This window comes from Staurois parvus, unplaced genomic scaffold, assembly GCF_062004578.1.
Source record: "Staurois parvus isolate SC_StPar_1 unplaced genomic scaffold, SC_StPar_1.0 ptg000175l, whole genome shotgun sequence".
NCBI classification, from domain to species: domain Eukaryota; kingdom Metazoa; phylum Chordata; class Amphibia; order Anura; family Ranidae; genus Staurois; species Staurois parvus.
Window position 1 is genome coordinate 1,083,014 of NW_028317971.1, and position 21,650 is coordinate 1,104,663.

The following is a 21,650-nucleotide window of genomic DNA, read 5'->3' on the forward strand; positions in this document are numbered from 1 at the left end:
CTCTCAAAGATGTGCTTGTGATGTTTTTTATTCAGCCTGTAAATGATCCTCTTCAAATATTTATTATTATTTGTTATGCCTTTAAATGCCAAAATGTGCATGGACAAATAGGCTAACACAGAGTTGCTTCTACAGGCTGAAATACAAAAAACACCAAATGCCCAGTGTACATGAGGCCTTAATGACATTATTTATCAGTGTTGAAGCAGTGTTTTTGCAACTGTCAATACAAAGAAGAAGGGTGTGATTCCCCTGCTTGTGGTAAGTGTGTCTCACTATATAGTAGTGAGACATACTAACCACAAAGACCCAACCAAGGACAGCTCAGCAAACACACCTATTCCCACAACTTCACTAAGATCAGCTTTCAGTAATGAATTCTCAAAACTAGAGTCTTCCAGATAATGACTATATTTTACTACATTGCATAAATCTCACTGCTTTCCACCGCACTTACTGACCTCTGCAAAGCAGGACTTTGTCTTGTTATTACTTCTAGGTGCATTGGTAACATTTTGTTTTTGTGTTTTGTTTTACGTTTTGTTTTGCATATTTTTACTACTGGGTGTAGACTACAGGCCAAAAAAAAAAACATCTCATAATGTGTAATAACTGTGTTCTGTATTGCCCCTGAGGACTCGAACAGTAAAAAAAACTTCTGGTAGCTGGACTGTGCAGGAATTAACCAGCCCTCCAGAGAAGTGCAGCAAAATCCCAGAAATACAGAGCTGCCAAAACATTATGAGAAAAAGACATTTAACTGACATCATTTGATTGTGTTGTTAAAAAGACAAGAAGTCAGATCAGAGGTAGAAAGTCTTATTATCTTCTGACACCTTGTGGTAATGTGGCATTATTACATGAGGAATTCTGATTCATGATGAACTGCTGTATTACTACCTTAATCAGCATCGAAGGGGAATTAAAGAGAGAAGCACTTCATCATGAGAAACAGCTAGGTTATATTAACACATGCATGCTTTGCATTTATGATAGCATTTTTGACTTTAAAGGATCTGCAGCCTTTTCATTTTATACGATGTACGTTAAAGTGGAATTAACGCTAAAGAAAATGCCAACAGGTAGGATTTTTGAGACAGAAGAGACCCTACCGGTGTTTTCTGTCATAAGCCCTTCTCCCTGCTTGTCAGCAATTATGTACACTGAGCTGTGCATGTGCAGCTCAACGTATATTTAAGGTGCCAATCTGTTCCAGGATCCTGTGACTTCTGTGAGCATGTGCAGTGGCAGGGCTTTTTTCCCCAGAGAATAGGTGAAGGTACTCTTCCCCACCTTCTGGTCACATTTGTCTCTGCCCCCACCCACCCTTAGCACCATCGCTGTCACTGTCCCTACCCACCAGACCCAAATAGAAGAAAAACATATTTTAAGTATATTTTAAAAAATATTCTTCTCACATATATTGACATATATTTGAAATACTACAATTTTGGCCGTATTCAATATATTTTAAAAATAAATATATATACATACACACACACATATATATATATATATATATATATATATATATATATATACACACACACACACACACACACACACTGTATGTTGAAATGTATTTTTTATATATTACAAAATATAAGAAAAATATTTTTTTGAAATTTATTCTTCAGATTTTTTTAACATGTATAAAAGTCATTTTAACATATGTTTTTACATATATTTCTAAATGCATTACAAAAATGTAGATTAAAATGTATTTTTAAAGACATACAGTTTATTTGAAAATGTATTTTTAAAAATATTTTTCATATATTTTGTAATATATATAAAAAAGCATTCCAACATACAGTATATATATGAATACAGTCACAATTGTAGTATTTCAAAAATATGTCAATATAATTGGGAAGAATATTTTTAAAATATATTTAAAATATATTTTTCTTCCATGTGGGGTGTGCCGCACCAATTGGTGGGTTTGGCCAGATTGTGGGAATTGTGTGAACACAAGGAGGGACTTGAAGAGGCAACAGGCAAATAAACCTGGATCTGAATCATGTAGAAAACACAATACTTTTTTAAAACTCTTCCATTGCATTTGGTTTTCAACCTACCTTAAGGAATATCTTCATAAAATAGTCAGGGTCCCTCTGTCAGCGTTGCCCCCTTTAAAACCACCTTTGCATCTGGAGCCCCCCCCCCCCCCCCTCAGTTTATATCTGAAGCTACCTTAACACCACATCTGGATCCCCCATTCACACTAGTGTCCTCCCTTCACGTCAGAGTCTCCCCTTTCACATGTGAAAGCCCCCTTAATTATCAATCCCTCCTTCACATCTGAGGCCCCCTTAACATCAGGAGCCCCTTTACACATCTGGATTCTCCCATTACATCAAATTCCTTAGAACCCCCTTCACATCTGGAGCCATCCCTAAGAAGAGACCCTTCTGCCACACTGAGAAGACAGTATAACATCTTGGTGTGCTGCATCTGGTTCAATAAAGTAGATTGTTTGGAGTGCAGCCGATCGGAACTTCCTTTGTTCTCATCTATGCAGCAGGGCTAGCACCTACAGGAGTAGTTGTGCTTGGAGACTGGGAGTCTCTCTACCATGAGAAGATGTAAACATATATGTCTTTTAACCTCCTTCTCAGATATTTCTGCATTCATCAAAACTACATTGCCCTCTTTGTTACTTCTTTTTATAACCACATTTTTGGCGTCTCTTAATTCCTTTAGAGACAATTTTTCATCACCTGTTAGGTTATCGTTCCCATTTGCTGTCCAATCAAGTTCTTTATGGTCCTTCTGTACTAACTCTAAGAAAAGAGTTAACTACTTATTACTTTTTAAGGAGTGCATTTTGGTTAAGATGAGATTATGGTAAAATTGACCTTTGATAAATGGCCCTGTTTTCTACATTTGCTGAATGGTAATAAGACAAGGTCCTCCAAAACTTTAATATAGTCATTTCTACCGGTCGCCTGCTTAGCTTGGATGCTATTTACAGATCATCTTGCATTTTTTTCCATGAATGCAAGGCATTTTCTGATTTGACAAATTGGAGAGGACAGGCAATGAGGTCCAGAACCCAGAAGATAGTGGTGATCACTGTTGTAGTGGATTTTTCAAGTTTTACTTGTACACTATATTGCCAAAAGTATTGGGATACCCCTCCAAATCATTGGATTCAGGTGTTCCAATCACTTCCATAATCACTTCCATGGCCAGAGATGTAAAAAATGAAGCACATATGCATACAGACTGCTTCTACAAACATTTGTGAAAGAACGGGTTGCTCTCAGGAGCTCAGTGAATTCAAGCGTGGTACCGTGATAGGTTGCCACCTGTGCAAAAAGTCCATCCATGAAATTTCCTTGATACTAAATATTCCACAGTCAAATGTTAGTGGTATTATAACAAGATGGAAGCAACTGGAAACAACGGCAACTCAGCCATGAAGTGGTAGGCTACGTAAAATAACAGAGCAGTGTCAGCATATGCTAAAGAACACGGTGTGCAGAAGTCGCCAACTGTCTGCAGAGTTAATAGCTAAAGACCTCCAAATTTTGTGTGGCCTGCAGATTAGCACAACGACAGTGTGTAGAGAGCTTCATGGAATGGGTTTCCATGGCCAAGTAGCATCATCCAATGCTTACATCACCAAGTACAATGCAAAGCGTTGAATGCAGTGGTGTAAAGTAAGCTGCCACTTGACTCTAGGGCAGTAGAGACATGTCCTCTGGGACGACGAATCATGCTTCTCTATCTGGCAATATGAAGGATGTGTCTGGGTTTGGCGGTTGCCAGGAGAACAGTACTTGCCTGACTGTATTCTGCCAAGTGTAAAGTTTGGTGGAGGGGGGATTATGGTGTGGGGTTGATTTTCAGGGCTTGGGCCTTGTCCCTTAGTTCCAGTGAAGGGAACTCTTAAGGCGTCAGCATATGAAGACATTTCAGACAATTTCATGCTCTCAACTTTGTGGGAGCAGTTTGGGAATGGCCCCTTCCTGTTCCAAGGTCCTTAAAGACATGGATGAGCAAGTTTGGGGTGGAGGAACTTGACTGGCCTGCACTGGCCTTGACTGAGTCTTGACCTCAACCTGATAGAACACCTTTGGGATGAATTAGACCAGAGACTGCGAGCCAGGGCTTCTGATGAAGGGGTCCTGCACAGCTCCGAAATGATGCACTTTCTATGCTGTGATCTTTTTGTAATAAAAACCTCTCTGGACCATATTTGGAGATCCATGATGTTCCAGAGAATATGTATGTTTGCTTATGGTGTTTCCAGTCCCAGCTGGTAGTCGTTACAGCACCCACTATTGATGAGCCGTGTTTCCTGAAATGTGTGCGATGGGAACATAGACAAGAAGGCCTTCTTGTCCGACATCAGTGCCTGACTTCACAAATGCACTTCTGAAAGAATGGTCAAACATTCCCATAGACACACTCCTAAACCTCGTGGACAGCCTTCCTAGAAGAGTTGAAGCTGTTATAACTGCAAAAGGTAGGTCAACTCAATATTGAATCCTACGGACTAAAACTGGGATGCCATTAAAGTTCATATGCGTGTAAAGGCAGGTGTCCCAGTACTTTTGGCAATATAGTGTATATGCTTTCTTTGGTCAGAAGTAGACCAACAAAACTATACTAAAAAACTCATACCTGGAATTCAGCTCTAATGAGGATCAACTCATCCCCTGTTGATCTTCCAAAGACCATTGCTATATGGTATCATCCAGAAGGAAAGCTCTTACACTCCCCTTAGCGGGGCATAGCTCCCACAGCTTACTCACTTCTCCAAAGCAATTTTATAATCATGAAAAGGTAGTGCAAACCAAGTGAGGATTTCTACACCCAGGCAGTCTCCACTAACCCTAGCCAATTGTTTGAGGAAACATCCATCACTTTTTTTTGGATATTAATGAGCTTCCTCTAATTACAGCTGCAACACTTATACTTGTACTAGGTATCCTCGAAAAAAACATAATTTCTATAAACATATAAATATGGAAACAGTGTGTCCACACTAATGGCTGTAGGTTTCGTACAGGAATTTTGCCACATGGCTTTTTGGATTCAAACACTTCATATACCAATTTAGTTGAAACATTTGTTTAACATTCTCATGTTTCCTGAATGCAAGATAAGCTTTATACAATGATGTAATGATTGTTTTCCATGAGTAGATTCTAGATATCAGTCCTTTAACAAGTTTTACTGATGTCTAAATAGTATTTTTAGTTTTAAATATGCAAATCTGATAAAGTAATAAACTTTGTATCAGTAGCCTTGAGATAAGTAAACCATACGTAGTTTCTCACTCTGACGTATTGGTTTCCATCCTATTGTGCATAAATACCCTTCACTGACTCTGCAGCAGTCTCTAATTCCACCATGAAACTTCTTCTGCTCCTCACTGCCCTAGTGGCAGCTGATACATCTAAGAAAACATTTATAGGGTAAGTATGGATATTTCTCTTCCCAAGCTGATTTTCAAAAATGTTTGCATTTTGTGGAGTTTATTAGATAGGCACTAGATTAGTTTTAATCTAAAACAGGTCCCACAAAGTCTGTTGCATGCAACCACCAAGCTAATTAACTGCCATGTTTGTGTAGATTTTAGAAAGTCAAAGACAATATTTTGAAATGCAATTAGCAATAGGTTTTTTCTTTTTTTACCAAGGGGCATTGCCCCAGGCAAATTTCAGTAGAAAAGCCTTTATTGGCCAAACAAATTAAAGCATAGATTACGGAAGTACTGAGTTCTGATGTAAAGAGCGAAACATTTTTTTGTTAGACTAGACATACAGTACATTTCAGTATATGATTCTGAGATATCTACTCTCTTTTTTGAGGCCAAAACAGAGCTGAACAGCTTTGGCCAAGTCAAACAGGGCAAATCTCCTGTATAGTATCTTAAAAAATGCACAGGATGTCAACATATTAACAAATACGGACAACAAGATACAGCAGTACTCATTGGTTGCCTTTTTATGAATAGATTGTTTCTTTTATAAACTGCTCTAAAAAATTAAAGGAACACTTTTTAATCAGAGTATAACATCAAGTCAATTAAACTCCTGGGATATTGATCTGGTCAGTTAAGTAGTAGAGGGGGTTTTTAATCAGTTTCAGCAGCTTTGGTGTTAATGAAATTAACAACAGGTGCACTAGATGGGCAACAATGAATGACCCCCAAAACAAGAATGGTTTTACAGGTGGAAGCCACTGACATTTTTTCCCTTCTAATCTTTTCTGATGTTTTCACTAGTTTTTCATTTGGCTAGACTCAGTGTCACTACTGGTAGCATGAGGCGATACCTGGACCCTACAGAGCTTGCACAGGCAGTCCAAATCCTCCAGGATGGCACATCAATACATGCCAATGCCAGTAAGTTTACTGTGTCTCCCAGCACAGTCTCAATAGCATGGAGGATATTCCAGGAGACAGGCAGTTACTCTAAGACAGTTGTACAGGGCTGTAGAAGGTCCTTAACTCATCAGCTCCTTCATGAGGGTGGCCTGAGAGCCCGACATCCTCTATTTGGCCATGTGCTCACTGCCTGGCACCATAGAGCTGAATAGGCATTTGCCATTGATGGCAGGTCCGCCCCTGGTGGTCAGTGCTTTTTACAAATGCGGTTCACTCTGAGCAGATGTGACAGGCATAAAAGGGTCTGGAGAAGCCTTGGAGAACACTGTGCTGCCAGGAACATAATTCAGCATGACCGTTTTGGTGATGGGTCAGCGATGGTCTGGGGAGGCATATCCATTGAGGGATGCACAGACCTCTACAGGCTTAGATATGGGCACCCTGACTGCCATTAGGTATCAGGATGAAATCTTTGGACCCATTGTCAGACCCTGGTGCAGTGGGTCCTGGGTTCCTCCTGGTGCACAACAATGCCCGGCCTCTTGTGGCGAGAGTATGCAGGCAGTTCATGGAAGGAATTTATACCATTGAATGGCCCCCATGCTCACCTGACCTTAATCCAATAAAACACCTCTGGGATATCATGTTTCAGTCCATCCAATGCCACCAGGTTGCATCTCAGACTTTCCAGGAGCTCAGTGATGCCCTGATCCAGATCTGGGAGGAAATACCCCAGGACACCATCCTTTGTCTCATTAGGAGCATGCCCCAACATTGTCAGGCATGCATACAAGCATGTGGGGGCCATACAAAGTGCTGAGTACCATTTTGAGTTACTGCAATTAAATTTCAGCAAAATAGACTAGCTTGCTGCATCATTTTTTCACTTTGATTTTTTGGATGTCTTTGAATTCAGTCCTCTGTAGGTTGATCATTTTCATCTCCATCAAACGATGGGGCATCCTTACGTTCCTAACACATTACCCAGTCTGTATCAGTATAGATATCCAGCTTGATATTTTTCCCCATTGAGATCTGATGTGTTTTCAAAGTGTTCCTTTCATTTTTTTGAGCAGTGTGTTAGGCTGCTATATGTAAAAGCGTCTTGTACTTCTAGTGTACATTACTTGGCATGCAGCTTTTCATTTATGGCAGTATATTTTTGCTGTTTTTGAGTAAATTTTGCTTTGCACGGGAAAGAGAAATTCCTGCATTGAGGCATTATGAACAAAAGCATGCAAAATTCCTTGTTTTATATGTGGTACTCGTCATCCCTATGGAAAATATTTCTACCAGAAACCACAGCTGAAGAGAAGCCAACTGTATACACATTGGTGTGAACAAAACCACTGAAACTTTAACTGCAGTTTACGGCCGCAGTAAACAATAATAATAACGCTTACCTGTGGGTACAAGAAATAACTCCTAAATATGCACCATTTAGGGGACATTCACTGTTTCTGTAGCCGGTAATGTCACCAGCGCATTCACTCTGAAGGGGTGGCATTCTCATGCCATTAGTTCTATTACCCCCCACCAAAACAGGAAGATTACAATGTGGGGGGGATATGGATAGAAGAGGATTTCTCCTAAAAGAAGAGGCATCATGTCAGTAATCCGGATATGACCAGAGATGTGTGGACTGACACAAGAAATATCAGGCTTCAGGAGCAATGTAAATAATATAATTTATTTGTGAGACACACCAGTATACAAACGCACAGTGCAAGCAACAACCAAATAACAAAAACCTTTACCTAATAAATACATGTGTGGAACAAAAGAGTAGTCAGGGCTAGCCGGGGTCATACACAGTTGATCAAGCATGGGGCGCAGAGAGGCAGACAGGACACGGAGCAGATCACAGGAACAGGTAACAGGGAGCAGGTTCAGGAAAACAGGATAACACAGGCACATGGGAACAAAACACCAGGCACATGGGAACAAAACACCAAGGCACTGGTTACAGGCCTAATTGCTGTTTAAGTACACCTCCTGCAATCAGCCTCAGGTGATGGCTTGATTGCAGGAGGTGAGATCCTGGCTGCTGAAAGCACCCGCTGGTATGTACCGGTACTGCAACCCATAAAGAAGGTAAGCCACAGCACCACTAGCAGTGAGTCCTTTCCTGACACATCAGCACAAGGGACACATCCTATTGATTTTAAGTTATATTTCTTGTACTGATTTTTCTGGGGGGGGTTTTTATCCTTTAATCTCTATAAATGGACTATATTTATATAAAATATAAAAGAATGGTTGTCATTGTCTTTAGAACAGAGGGATATTTATTTTGACTTATTGGCACAGGTGGATTCATTGAAACATATTTTTAAATGACAACTTTGTGCAAACAAGATGTAGTAGCATAATGGTCATACATAGTAAAATTTGTAAAATTTTCCTCTGCAGGGAGCAGGTGCTGCGGATCAATGCAAACAGCAATGAACAACTCAGTCTGCTGCAAAATTTACAATCTTTGAAACACCTGCAGGTACAAGAACTGACATTTTGTATACAAAAATGAAATACTCTTTTTACACATGTATAACTTTAAAACATTTTTTCCCCAAAAATATTAGAATTAAATATTTTTAAAAGTGTCTTCGTTGTATGAAGAGAATCTAGTCTGTCAATTTATATCAACCTTTCACTAAAATGATATTATGGTCTAGCAGAGAAGTTGCAGCCACAACAATAGTGTATGCTTTTCTACCTGCCTGTCAGGAAAGAATTTTAGGAAACTTATCAACATCACTCCTGCCATAGGGCTCATATAGATGGACTGTGTATTTTCGCAGTAGACTTGCATTAGAAATGCACTTTCCATTAACTTGTGTTTAAATTTACGTTGATTGTGTAGAATTGACTGCTAATCTAAGGCCTTTTCTAAAGTTCTGTTTGATCTGCTTTACCATACATTTCTTTGGGAGCCACCAGTCCTATTGAAATCTTTTCCCACTCTTTAAAAAAATTCTTCCATCACAGAAAAAGCAAATAAAATGATGGCTTTGCTTAAATTTTTAGCATTTGGATCTGGTTGCTTTTGGCAATGGCATCTGACTAGACTTCACATTATTATTCTTATCTATTCTATTCTATTGTACCATCTCTGCACAGATACTATTCTTAGCCTGTTCCTGATCACTGGTACTTTTCCTTAGCTTGTTTAGCTGCCAGTCTCTACCAACTAAAGTATTCTAGCTTTGCTGGAGTAGTCTGTGCCAGGGCCTGCACCTTAATAAAGCTTCTTTCCACTATCCTTGCATGTTCTAGCAAGTTTGGACACATCCTGATTTTCATCCAGGGTCCTTGAACACAGCCTCCAGTCCTCAGATGTGCTGAAGATCCATATGCCAGACATACCCTACCTCTAAAAGATCCAGCATCTATTTAAGACACTGCTCCTTCAAAAAAGAGCACTGTGAAACAGTAAAGCACACTACCAGCCCATAGTTAATTTTACCACCACGTGAATATATGTTCCCACATGTGATTCTTCCAGTGGCTTCCAGGCATTATAATGGACATATATTTAAGTCCAAGCCACCTTGTAAATGCCAAGTCATGACATGAACTGTACAGAGTGAGCAAGTGTACCACTAGTGATATGTGTCTCATACCCTGGGAAATATTACATAATAATATGTATTTTTCACTTTGTGGTGAGTTAACCTTGTGTCAGATACCCTGACTGCTAATATGCATAACAAATCCCTTTTCACTTTTTAAAGCTTGACTTCTGGACTGAACCTGTTAAACCTGATATACCAGTTGATGTCCGAGTTCCCTACACAAATCTTCAGTCCGTGAAGGCCTATCTGGAATATAACAACATCGACTACTCTATCATGATAGAAGACCTGCAGGTAATGAACTCAAACTTGGCATGTGCATAATAATTGTAAGAATATTTAAACATAATTACTATATTTGATTTTCTAGTTATTGATTGGTACATATCTCTTGTAGCAAGTTATCAACAAAGAGAAAGAAGAAATGGAAAGCAATGAAAGAAAAGAACGCAACTCTGGCTCTTTTGACTTTGGCACTTATCACACTTTGGCTAATGTAAGAAATCAAATTTAGTAGATTTCACAAACTGGTGATCCATAATCCTCTGTGCATGGTGTCCAGCAGCATAATATCAAGGCTATGCTTCTAACAGTAAATAACTATAAGCCCCATCCATGAATCAGTTACAAAACATTTACATACATTTCCCTAATTGTACTGTATCCTTTGCACAGAATACAAACAATACTGTCAAATAAATGACTCATTTGAGCTGGTTTTCCATTGCTGGTAGCAGAAAATTATTTAACATGCAAACTGGAAAAGTTGCTTTTAATTATCTGGCATATCTATGTACAGGTCTACATCTATATCAGGCTCTGGAATTAAACAGAATAATTTATGATAAAATATTAATATGAAAGGAATACATTTTTTCAGATTTTATTTATAGAACTCTAACTAAAGTGTACCGTATATAATGCCAACCGTTATCTAGTTTTTATTTCAGTCTCTGCTGTGAATGAAGGGGGTGCTGGGGGATTAACTTCCATTATTTGTCCTTGTGACCACTGTCACCAGAAAGTGAAGGAACATCCAACATTTTAATTTGTCATCAGGACAATAATAAAGTAGGAATCCTCCAAAAGGGACATTTATCTGTAAGGGAAATTCCCTCACTTTTTATTTATTCTATTGGTTACAAGACAGTAAGTGAGTGAATAATCTATGGAAAGGGACACATAGGCAAAAAAATACTGATTCATCCCTATGCTTTCTAAAATTAAAAAAAAAAAACACTTTGGCTTGAGTTATACTTTCAGTCACTTTCCTTTTCAACATAATATGTGTATATATGTGCAGCTGTGATGAAAATTAAATTGAATATTAGGTTCTTTAATGTATAGAGCAATGATTTTTTTTTATAATGTCTTTTTTGTCTTCTGTATTTTAGATAAACAATGCCATTGACCTAATTATAGCAGATTACAGATCAATTGTCAGCAAACAACAGATTGGTAACTCATATGAAGGGCGTCCCCTGAATGTTCTTAAGGTGATTCTGTTAATAATACTTGAAAATGAGGTAGATAATAATATTTTTTTAGGTTGACTCAAATGTTTTCTACAGCTGTAGATGACAACGTATAGTGCATGTTTAAAAGCAAAGCATTTAACAGACTTACAATTTCTAGGGAAAGAACATATTTTTGACCTCCAAATTGCCAACAGATCTGTTAATTTGGTTAAAATATCATATTCCTGCACACATTTATATTTTGTGTATTATTAAGGCAACCATAACTACGACTGCAGTACAAAACAAGTGTTACAATCACAAATGTCACTGCAATCATTTTTGAATAAATAAATAAATTACACATTTGTGGCATTTGAATCACTGTAGTCTCAAATACCACCATTCAGTTATGCTTTTGCAAGTCCTACTTTATATCAGGATTGTGATTTTAAAAATGTAAACAGTGAGGTATAAAAAATGAAAAATTCATCACATGGCCTTATTGATAGGTTATCAAAAATGTTAAACGTACATTATCTTGTTTACAGTTCAGCACTGGAGCTGGCCGCCCTGGCATTTGGATAGATGCTGGTATTCATGCACGTGAGTGGATTACTCAAGCTACTGCCCTGTGGACTGCACGTAAGGTAATGGCAATCTACACAATGGAGGGGAACAAATATTGCTGTGCTTCACTTAATCCAATAACAATTAGAATCCTTACCATGACATATGTATGAAGAATTGTAAAGGTTAATTGTTAAATCATTTGTTAAACTTTTCACATTTTGTAGCTTTTGTAGCATCCCAAAAATGGAAAATGATGTTAAGCACATCAAAATTGTAAAGCAGACCATAGACAAGTCAAAAACCAAATGTTCTGTCAATTTGAAAATTAAAATGGAGTTCGTTTTGCCATACGTTTATGCCATCGATTGTTTCTTTTTTCTAAAAAAAAATCCAGTATGTTGGATCAGGCACTTTTGGTTGCGGTACGAAAATCACATGTCGCAGTTGGCATACTAATGATGCAAAACCGAAGAATTCTGAAGAATAATCAACAAGAATTTTCATTCGGTTTTCAACTTATCTATGGCCTGCTTAAATCCCTGCCAATACTCCCCTGTTTTAAAGATGCATTTATTTACAGCAAAATCTGATTTGTATTTGTTAAGCTTGCATCTGATTATGGAACGGACGCATCTATTACCTCTTTGTTGGATAATTATGATGTCTTCCTCTTGGTTGTCGCCAATCCTGATGGATATGTCTACTCTCACACAACAGTAAGTAACTAACCTTAATGATATTTCCTGTGGTGTACCAAGTTCATTCCAACATAGTGATAACAAATTCAGTCCATTTCTAACTGTTCCAAAGGGGATATGAGAAGAAAGCATACAATAATATTTTGTAAATTACTGTGACAGTGCAAACATTCATGTAGTATTCTTTAATGAGGTAAATTGAGGCTGTTTTCTCTAATTGCTTTTCTAAATGAACTGGATGTATAGCAGGAATGTATGTTGTACTAGGGGAGCATTTCTAAGTATATTGGTATTGCAGGTTAGGTTGATTGGGTAGGAAGATTCATTTGACGTTTCAACCAGCAAGGTTTATTCTATAAGACATTCCATTATTGAGACCCAACTAAAAACAATACGACATGTTAGTATGCAGCATATTACTATTTTTTTTTTTTTTTTAGTACCGCATGTGGCGTAAAACCCGTTCCATCGATAAAAACAGTGGATGTGAAGGTGTTGACCCCAACAGAAACTGGAATGCTGGCTTTGGAGGTAACTACATCTTTACAAACCGTGGAATATATCCACATTTCAGTCACTACTTCCCACCACTCCCCCCCCCATAAATTAAGATGTTTTTCAAACATTATTATGCTTGTTATCAGTCTGTTTAAACTACTAGTGATTTCATATTTTAGAAACAAAAAATAAACCAAAACAGAAGGTTGTGCAAAATTACTTAATATGGGATCCAGATTCTCAGACACACAAGCCAATATGTTCAAAGAACCATAATACTAATCATATGCAACCTGAAAAATGATAATGAAAGTATAGCTTCTAGCTTCAGTTGCATTGATTCACATAACTACTGTAAGTATGGTGCAGGCATTTAGTTATTTAATTAGTTCTGTAATGTCCTTTGTCTACAACTAACAATTAGCATGTCAGATCTAAAGCTGGAATCAATCAATCAATGTTTTCTTCAGTCAGTTACACTGTATGGTTTGAGAACTAAGGCAAATGGGCAATGTGTGGTCTGGAAATTCAAACTTCAAACATTCAACAGTAACATAGAAATACCAAACTATTATTTTTTTTTAATGTAGGGCCAGGAGCTGAAGCTAACCCCTGTTCTGATACATACCATGGACCCAGTGCAGAATCAGAAGTAGAGGTAAAATCTATTGCCAACTTTATTAGGAGTCATGGCAAAATCAAAGGATTTATAAGCATCCACAGCTACTCCCAGCTGCTGCTTTTCCCTTACGGATACAAGTGCACCAATCCTGCTCACTACACCGAGCTGGTAAGTCTTTCCAAGTGTAAGATTGAAAACACATTATAAAATTATACTACATACAATATATATTCATATTAGTCAGTCCCAGAGGCGTCCCTAGGGTTGGTGTCCCCCGGGACAGTAACACTTGGTGACACCCCCTCCGACGATACCCGCAGAATGTATTGGATCTGCGGATTGAGCATAATGGATCGGACTCCGATCCATTATGCTCAATCTGCAGATCCAATCCATCCTACGGGGATCGTCGGCTTTCTTTACAACTTACCTTTTCATGGAGTGGGTTCGGTGTCACCCCGTATAGGTTGCATGCCGACGATCCCTGCAGAATCGTCGGCATGCAACCTATACGGAGTGACACCAGACCCACTCCAAGAAAAGGTAAGTTGTAAAGAAAGCCGATGATCCCAGCAGGATGGATCCGATCCATCCTGCGGGGATCGTCGGCTTGCTTTACAACTTACTTTTTTGTGGAGCAGGTCCGGTGTCACCCTGTGCGATCGGTGTCACCAGATGCGAACCGCACCCCCCGCACCTGCCTCGGGACGCCACTGGTCAGTCCTGTTGCCTTATGCAATTAAATTAAATACTGTACATATAGAAAGCAGTCTTTGCTGACTGGGATTATAAAATACTATCAGATCAGCTCTATAAGAGATGGTATTGGTGACCCAAATTTCCTGGTATTTCTCATGCTTTTGTTATTGCTGTAGAATTAGTAAGAAAAGGTAAGCTTGTCTTACGAGATGCATGTAAAGTAATATCATGACCTGTTTTGCACGTATAAACCGAGTTGTGATAGGCTTAAAATGGATTGTCAGATAAAACTGTTATTTTGGAATGGTAAAGGGATAAGAACTTCTGTTTAGATTTGTATTTCTTATTCTCCACTGGAGAGACTTATCCTCCTTCCTATCATGTCTTGGGATGGATGGGGGAAATTTCACCAATCAGGACATACTGTAGACAGCAACAAAGACCTAATAGAGCTTTTTCACACTGTAATAACAGACTACTGTGAATTTCGTATGGCTAGATGTAAAATAGCATGGGCAATCTCATATGACTCACTCATATTGTAACTCTTTTAAAAACGGACACAAAATGAATAAAAATAACTTATTATGATAGCAATACAGAGGATAGCGTGCCAGTTTATAAGAAAAAATAGAATACATTAATGAGGAAATTCTTTGTCTCTCACTCTCTGGCACTATAACCCTTGAAGACATGTCACATGCGGCACCATTTGAGCACATTCCACACTATCCCTCTCAATCACTAGATTCTGGCTTTCAGCTGTCCTAGGTCCTCTTCCAGATCAATAATCTCTTTTGGCCTTGTTTTGTTCCTTCTTTATGGATTTTTTTCCGAAGCCTTTTTCAAGATGTTTTCTCCCATTCCTTTTAACATGGCCAAGCAGCCTGTTAAGTCTTTTAACCTCTGCTTTTTTAAGTGCCGGTTCCCCTGGACTATATGTAAGAATAGGCTTAGAAAGAGTACTTTGAGTCATAATTTTACATCCTTGATTTTATAATAGTCTGGTGAAGATTATCTCTCCCGAGCAGTTTTACTTGTTTTTATGAAAATGGCATTGACCATAAATAAACTGATATCTTATACCTGGCCATGTGACATTCACGATAATTATACTCATATTTAAAGTGTACGGCTGTGTATGGCTACACAGAAGTATTAGCTGATGGGAGGTATATGTTCACTGAATTGTTTTGCATCTTTAGTCCTCTTAAAAAAAATCTGTTAGAACTACCTTATGTGGACTGAATAGGTGTTACATTACAATAGAGGTTATATCAGCCTACATGAATGAACTTTAATTAAATATGTTTTACTCTTTCTAGAACACAGTTGGCAAAGCTGCTACTAGCGCATTGAGCTCTCTCTATGGCACCCAGTACAAAGTTGGAACAATCTGCTCCACTATCTGTAGGTCAAATTTTTAATTTTTCACTTTACCCATCTTTAGATCTCTTCTCAGCACAGAACTAAACAAGGATGCCTACAAATTGTATGACTATAACTGAATGTAATCAATTTCTCTGGAAGCCAGTGTGTATTGCATTTACTCTAAACATGCCAGCATAAAGAAATGCTACTTTGGAAGAAAGCAAAAAAAAATTGAATTGTAAAACTGAACTAGATGTTGACACTCTAAGCCAGAGTTTCTTCACCAGTGTTCCATGGGACCCCAGGGTTCCTCCAGAGCAATGAGCAATGTCTTCCTGTCAGATCATTTCTCACTGACACCATTGATCTTTTTAGCTATCTGTAAGTGGGTTATTCTTCCCGATGTCCTCAAGTGTAATGAATATTCTTTCCACTGACCATCATGCTAATGTATCATGAGTTGTAGATATAGTAATGTTTATCAGGTGTTCCCTGAGACTGGAAAGTTATTATAAGGGTTCCTCTGTGTTGAAATGGTTGAGAAAGGTTGTTCTAAGTTATGTTTTCCAGCACTGTGCAAATAATACTTCTGCAATTTAACCTATAAAATGCCTAGAAAAGCTTTCTTATAGATAGTCTACTATATATCCAACAAATTGGTACAACCTTAAATTTATTGCACTGGATGTCAACAGGCAGTACAATTTGATGCTGGTGCCTGTGATGAAACATTGCAAATAATAGTGTTTATTCTTTTTTCTGCAGATGAATTTATTAACTGCACTCTACTACCTTTCTAGTTCACACAATTAAAATTAAGCTAAACCCAAGAATAACATTTAAATATATTGCAACTTACAAGTCCTTCGATGTAGTGGCAACCTCCATTTTGTTTTTGTTTTTTAGGCTAAGTACATTTTTCTGCAAGAAAAATACCTCTCAGGAATCCAGTGTGCTTGTAATGTCCTGAATTGATATCTCAAACAATGTTATCAGCTTATCCAGTTATCTTCTGTTAACAACAAAGCAAATTCCCTATTTCTTTGTTTTTGTACTAATTTTTTAAATATGCCCTCATGGGCCTCTTTGCTGTATGAGTATGTTGAGTATAACAAAACTAATTTTGCTCTGATATTTATTCTCTCTTCAGATCAAGCTAGTGGAGGAAGTATTGACTGGAGCTATGATATTGGGATTAAGTATTCATTTGCCTTTGAGTTGAGAGACCAAAGACGCTACGGCTTCTTGCTTCCAGCATCTCAGATCCTACCAACTGCACAGGAGACCTATTTGGGTCTTAAGAAAATTCTGGAGCATATTCGTGATAACCCTTACTAAACAAGCCAAAGTTGTACATGGTGCTTAGAGAGTATGTGTATTATGTCAATTAATTAAAACATATGAACTTTAGATTTTTTACATTCTTTATTTATATTTTTCAAAAGACAGACATGGATGCAGGTGGGTTAATACAGCAGTCCAAACATTGGACAAATCTAAAATAATGACAGATATCCAGTGATAGCATAAACCAATGAAAGAATCTCATACATCGTTACAAAGCAACATAACAACCAAAGACATGCTAGACAGTCTACAACTTGTCCGAGACCATGTGCACTTTAAACAGGATTGTATTGCAAAACCCCTTTGGGTGTTCATGAAAATTTCTGGTGTTGAATTTCTGCTTCTTACAGTTGAGGTCCAGGAAAATATTAACAACAGCAACAAATGCAGTTATAAATTTTCATATCATTAAATATATTTTAACCGGTTGCCCGCCACCCTATAGCAGAAATACTGCTACAGGGCGACAGGGCTGCGCAAACTGACGTGTGTATATATGTGATTTGTATTTTACGGGTAGGGGGTGTGCGCCTGGGTAGGGTCCCTACCCACGCTGCCATTGGTGGCTACGGATTTCAATCAATGGGTCGGCGATTGCCTAGTAACACTGACAGGGGAGAGACCAGCAAAAACATACTGCTGTGTATTTCTCTGCACAGCAGAGAAATAAACAGCAGCATGTTTCCCAAGTAAAACACAGTACAACACATGTTGTAAAACAGCACACAGTTAACCCTTTGATCACCCCAGATGTTAATCCCTTCCTGCTCAGTATCATTAGTACAGTGTCAGTGCTATTTATTAGCACTGATCACTGTATTAGTGTCATTGAGATGTCAGTGGCAGTTAGTCAGTTCCCACCCAGTGTCAAAATGCCGGCTGCAGTCCCGCTATAAGTTGCTGATCGCCGCCATTACTAGTATAAAAAGAAATTAAAATAAAAAATCCAGTATATATACCGCCATTTATAGACGCTATAACTTTCACATAAACCAATTAATTTACATGTATTGGGATTTTTTTTTAGCAAATGCATGTAGCAGAATATATTTTGGCCTACATTTATGAAGAAATTAGATTTTTTTATTTTTTACTGGTAATGTTTTATAGCAAAAAGTAAAAAATATAGTTTTTTTCCAAAATGAAAGCACAAAAAATAAAAAACGCAAAGGTGATCAAATATGACCAAAAGAAAGCTCTATTTGTGGGGGGAAAAAGGACATAAATGTCATTTGGGTGCAGCATGGCATGACCATGCAATTCTCAGTTAAAGTAACGCAGTGCCGTATCGCCAAAAATGTCCTGGTCAGGAAGGGGGGGAAATCCTTTGGAGGGCAAGTGGTTAAATGCAACTACTATAAATGCCTGGGTTAGACTTGATTTTAGCCTCTTGGAATCCATTACAGCAGTGCTCAGAGTGGAATAGGAAGCAGCAGTATTTTGTCCCAATCAGATGTTCTGCATTCTAGTGGACTTCCTAGTGTAACTGACACCTGGGGCAGATTTTTCTTTAACTCCCATTCCCCACACTCCTCCATACATCCGGCTAATTTTATTGGTAGTAATGAAATTAAGTGAACAATACAAAAAACAAATAGTAAAAGTAAATACTTCTGTATCTGAATTATTTATTTATAATCATGTTGGAAAAACACAATGTAGAGTTTGAACAGTGTTGAAACACAGGGAAAACAATAGTGTACTAAATAAAACGATATTTTAAAAAAGGGTTTAGTAGAGGTGCATATAGTGCACTGTGGAGAAATGAGCATAATAGCTATATGCTTTGATAATGAGATGTCTACAGGGGACTACATTAAAGTAGTTGTGGAGATACAGTGTTATAGACACTTTCTAATACTATGCAGGCTCCATAACAATGTTTGCTTAGTTTCAGAACCTTTTTTTACAATTATGTCATGTGACCATGTATCTCTTCTTCCTGATAGTGGGGGGTGGGGTTACAGGACACTGTGCAGACACACAGTTTGCCTGTATTTTATATTCTGTTCAACCTGAAGCAAGATGTAGGCTGTACTTGAGCAGGGGGCGTGTTCAAGAGGCAGACTGTGATTGGAAGGAGGTGTGTGCCAAAGGCAGTCTGTGATTGGTCAGGGGGTGTGGTGACTGAACAAACTACCTAATCCAGGAATGCCCTGTGTCTGAAAGACTCAGCAGAAGTTGCTAACTAAGTGCCGTATATAAGAGAATATGTTAAGAATCACAAGTGGAAACTCACAAGATGTATAAGGCTAAGAGCATGTAATCCACCCAGTGCGGTTTACTGTTGAGTCTTGGTCTGGCTTCAGGAGGCGGGAGCAGATGCCACTGGCAGGAGCTGTTCACCAGAATCAAAACCAAAAAACTCTGGAGCCACCCTAGAGCACATGGACTGCAAAGAACCAGAAGTGACACCACACCTCTGGGGGCTGCAGGTTGGGGAGCGTGGCTATATGTTTCAGATCGTAACTGCTTCTTTTTCAAGGCTTGAAAAATGAGCAGTCCTGCAATGTTCATGCACTCCAAGGTGGCTCCAGGACATCTCCAGCTCCAGCGGTATCTGCTCTCTGGCTCCTGCAGACCCACTGAAGCTCGCCAGCAAATCACACTAGGGGGATTACACGCTCTTATCCTGTTGCATCGTATGAGTTACCACTTGTGATTTTTAATAAACTTTTTTCTATTTTTTTTATATAATGCATAGATTACTTCTGTCTCATTGAGGAGCTGCCACATCTATATTTGGACTTACAGACTATTTAGTATAACCCTACACCCCCACGGCATATTCATGCATATGACTATGTTGCAGTTTAGCTGTTTCCCTACCTGCGCCATTTTCGAAAATTGTTCTGTTTTTCTGCACAGTGACCAATCAAAGGAAGCAAACTGACCGTGCAAGCACATATCAGCTTCTGTGCTTTGTTTGATCAGTTTAGAACAGGGAAGAAAGGTAACTGGCAGGATCAACCAGGTACTTCAGATGGAAGAAGTACATGAAAATAAAAAAAGACTACAATTTATAAAATACACATATGTGAGCATATACATAGAAACAAAAATATTTAGGGTAACTTTTACTTTCATTGTGACAATATATGGGCAACAAATGCACAAATGTGGGCAAAAAAAACACGTGGGCAAAAAAAAATGGGCATTTCTCACTATGTGGGGATGACAAATCGGAATTGTAACACTATATGTACAACAAGCTAGTACTTGTGGCACTATGTAAATGAAAAACTGGCAATTTTGACAATTTATAAGGAATTGTAACAATATGCAAACAGTAGACAGGCAATCATGACAATATGTGGACAACAAATGGGCAACTGACAGTATGCTGACAAAAAACGGGTGATTGTGGCAACATACAGCCAAATACTCTTCCTCCTCCCACCAAGAAAGCATTCCTTCCTCATATCCAACTCCACTCTCTCCCAGCAAAACCTTCAACAACAAAAATCACTTTACTAGCAACTCCTCCGCACCACCAACAAAAATCCCCCTTGCCAGCAAAACTCTTCACCAGCAACACACACTCACACACAATTACCCAAAAACCCCTTTTTAAATTATTTTATGCTTGAAGCCTGAAAAATGGAACAACTTTAAAGGACATTTTTTAAGATTTATCGGATTGGCTGCAATTTTTGGAAGGAGAGAGAGAGAAAACAGAAAATTGAATGACAGATACTTATCATAATTTTCCTTTTCTGACGGGGTCCATGTCAGCACAGCTGGGTAAGGGCCCCGCCCCCCATGCTTCCAGTACTTAACTCATAAATTTGAGCCCACCTGCAGCCTCAGTGTTCTGTAACTAGTCCTACCAAGCTGGGTGGGAATTGTGCTAACATAGAGCCCGTCGGGAAAGGAGAATTAAGGTAAGTATCTGTCATTCAATTTTCCTGACAGCTCCATGTCAACACAGCTGGAAACTAACTAGCCACACAGGGAAGGGTTAATTCTACACACTCCTCAATTCTGGCTACAAAGCAGAAGTGAGGATGCCTCTGCCAAAGTCAACTGTCATTAAGACTGCTTCTATACAGTAATGAGCCATGAACGTATATATTGACCCCATGTAGCTGCTTTGCAGATAGTGTCTGGGCACACTCAGCCTGATGTCGAGATCTTTTGGGTGGACAGAAGTGATCCCCCTTGGCACAGCCAACCCTTTCAACTTGTAGGCCAAGGAGACGAGCTTCACCAACCCTGATGCCAAATGTCACCTTGATGTTAAATTGTAAAGTTTGACCCACATCTGATGGGCTAACTTCTTGGGTACTCCCCAAGAGGGATGTAGGAAGGACAACTTTTCATGTGATATGGACTATGAAGGCTGCTTAGGCATGATCTTGAGCATCAGCATGAGTACCACCCTATCCAGGATGAACGTGGGACAGGGTTCTTTAAACCCCAGGGCTGCTAATACGGACACTCCTCTGGTTGATTTAATTGCCA

General features: G+C 38.7%; 1 protein-coding gene across 1 annotated transcript; it reads left to right on the plus strand.

Moving 5' to 3' along the window:
* The first annotated feature begins 5,352 nt into the window (after positions 1-5,352).
* LOC149462369 (carboxypeptidase A2-like) lies at positions 5,353-17,249 on the plus strand. The gene is made up of 11 exons (XM_089677003.1): positions 5,353-5,432; positions 8,759-8,840; positions 10,081-10,215; positions 10,319-10,417; positions 11,316-11,417; positions 11,930-12,028; positions 12,557-12,667; positions 13,090-13,180; positions 13,738-13,937; positions 15,794-15,878; positions 16,990-17,249. Exons 1-11 carry the CDS (start codon positions 5,368-5,370, stop codon positions 17,175-17,177), a joined length of 1,257 nt encoding a protein of 418 aa, XP_089533129.1. The 5' UTR covers positions 5,353-5,367; the 3' UTR covers positions 17,178-17,249.
* Positions 17,250-21,650: the final 4,401 nt, after the last annotated feature.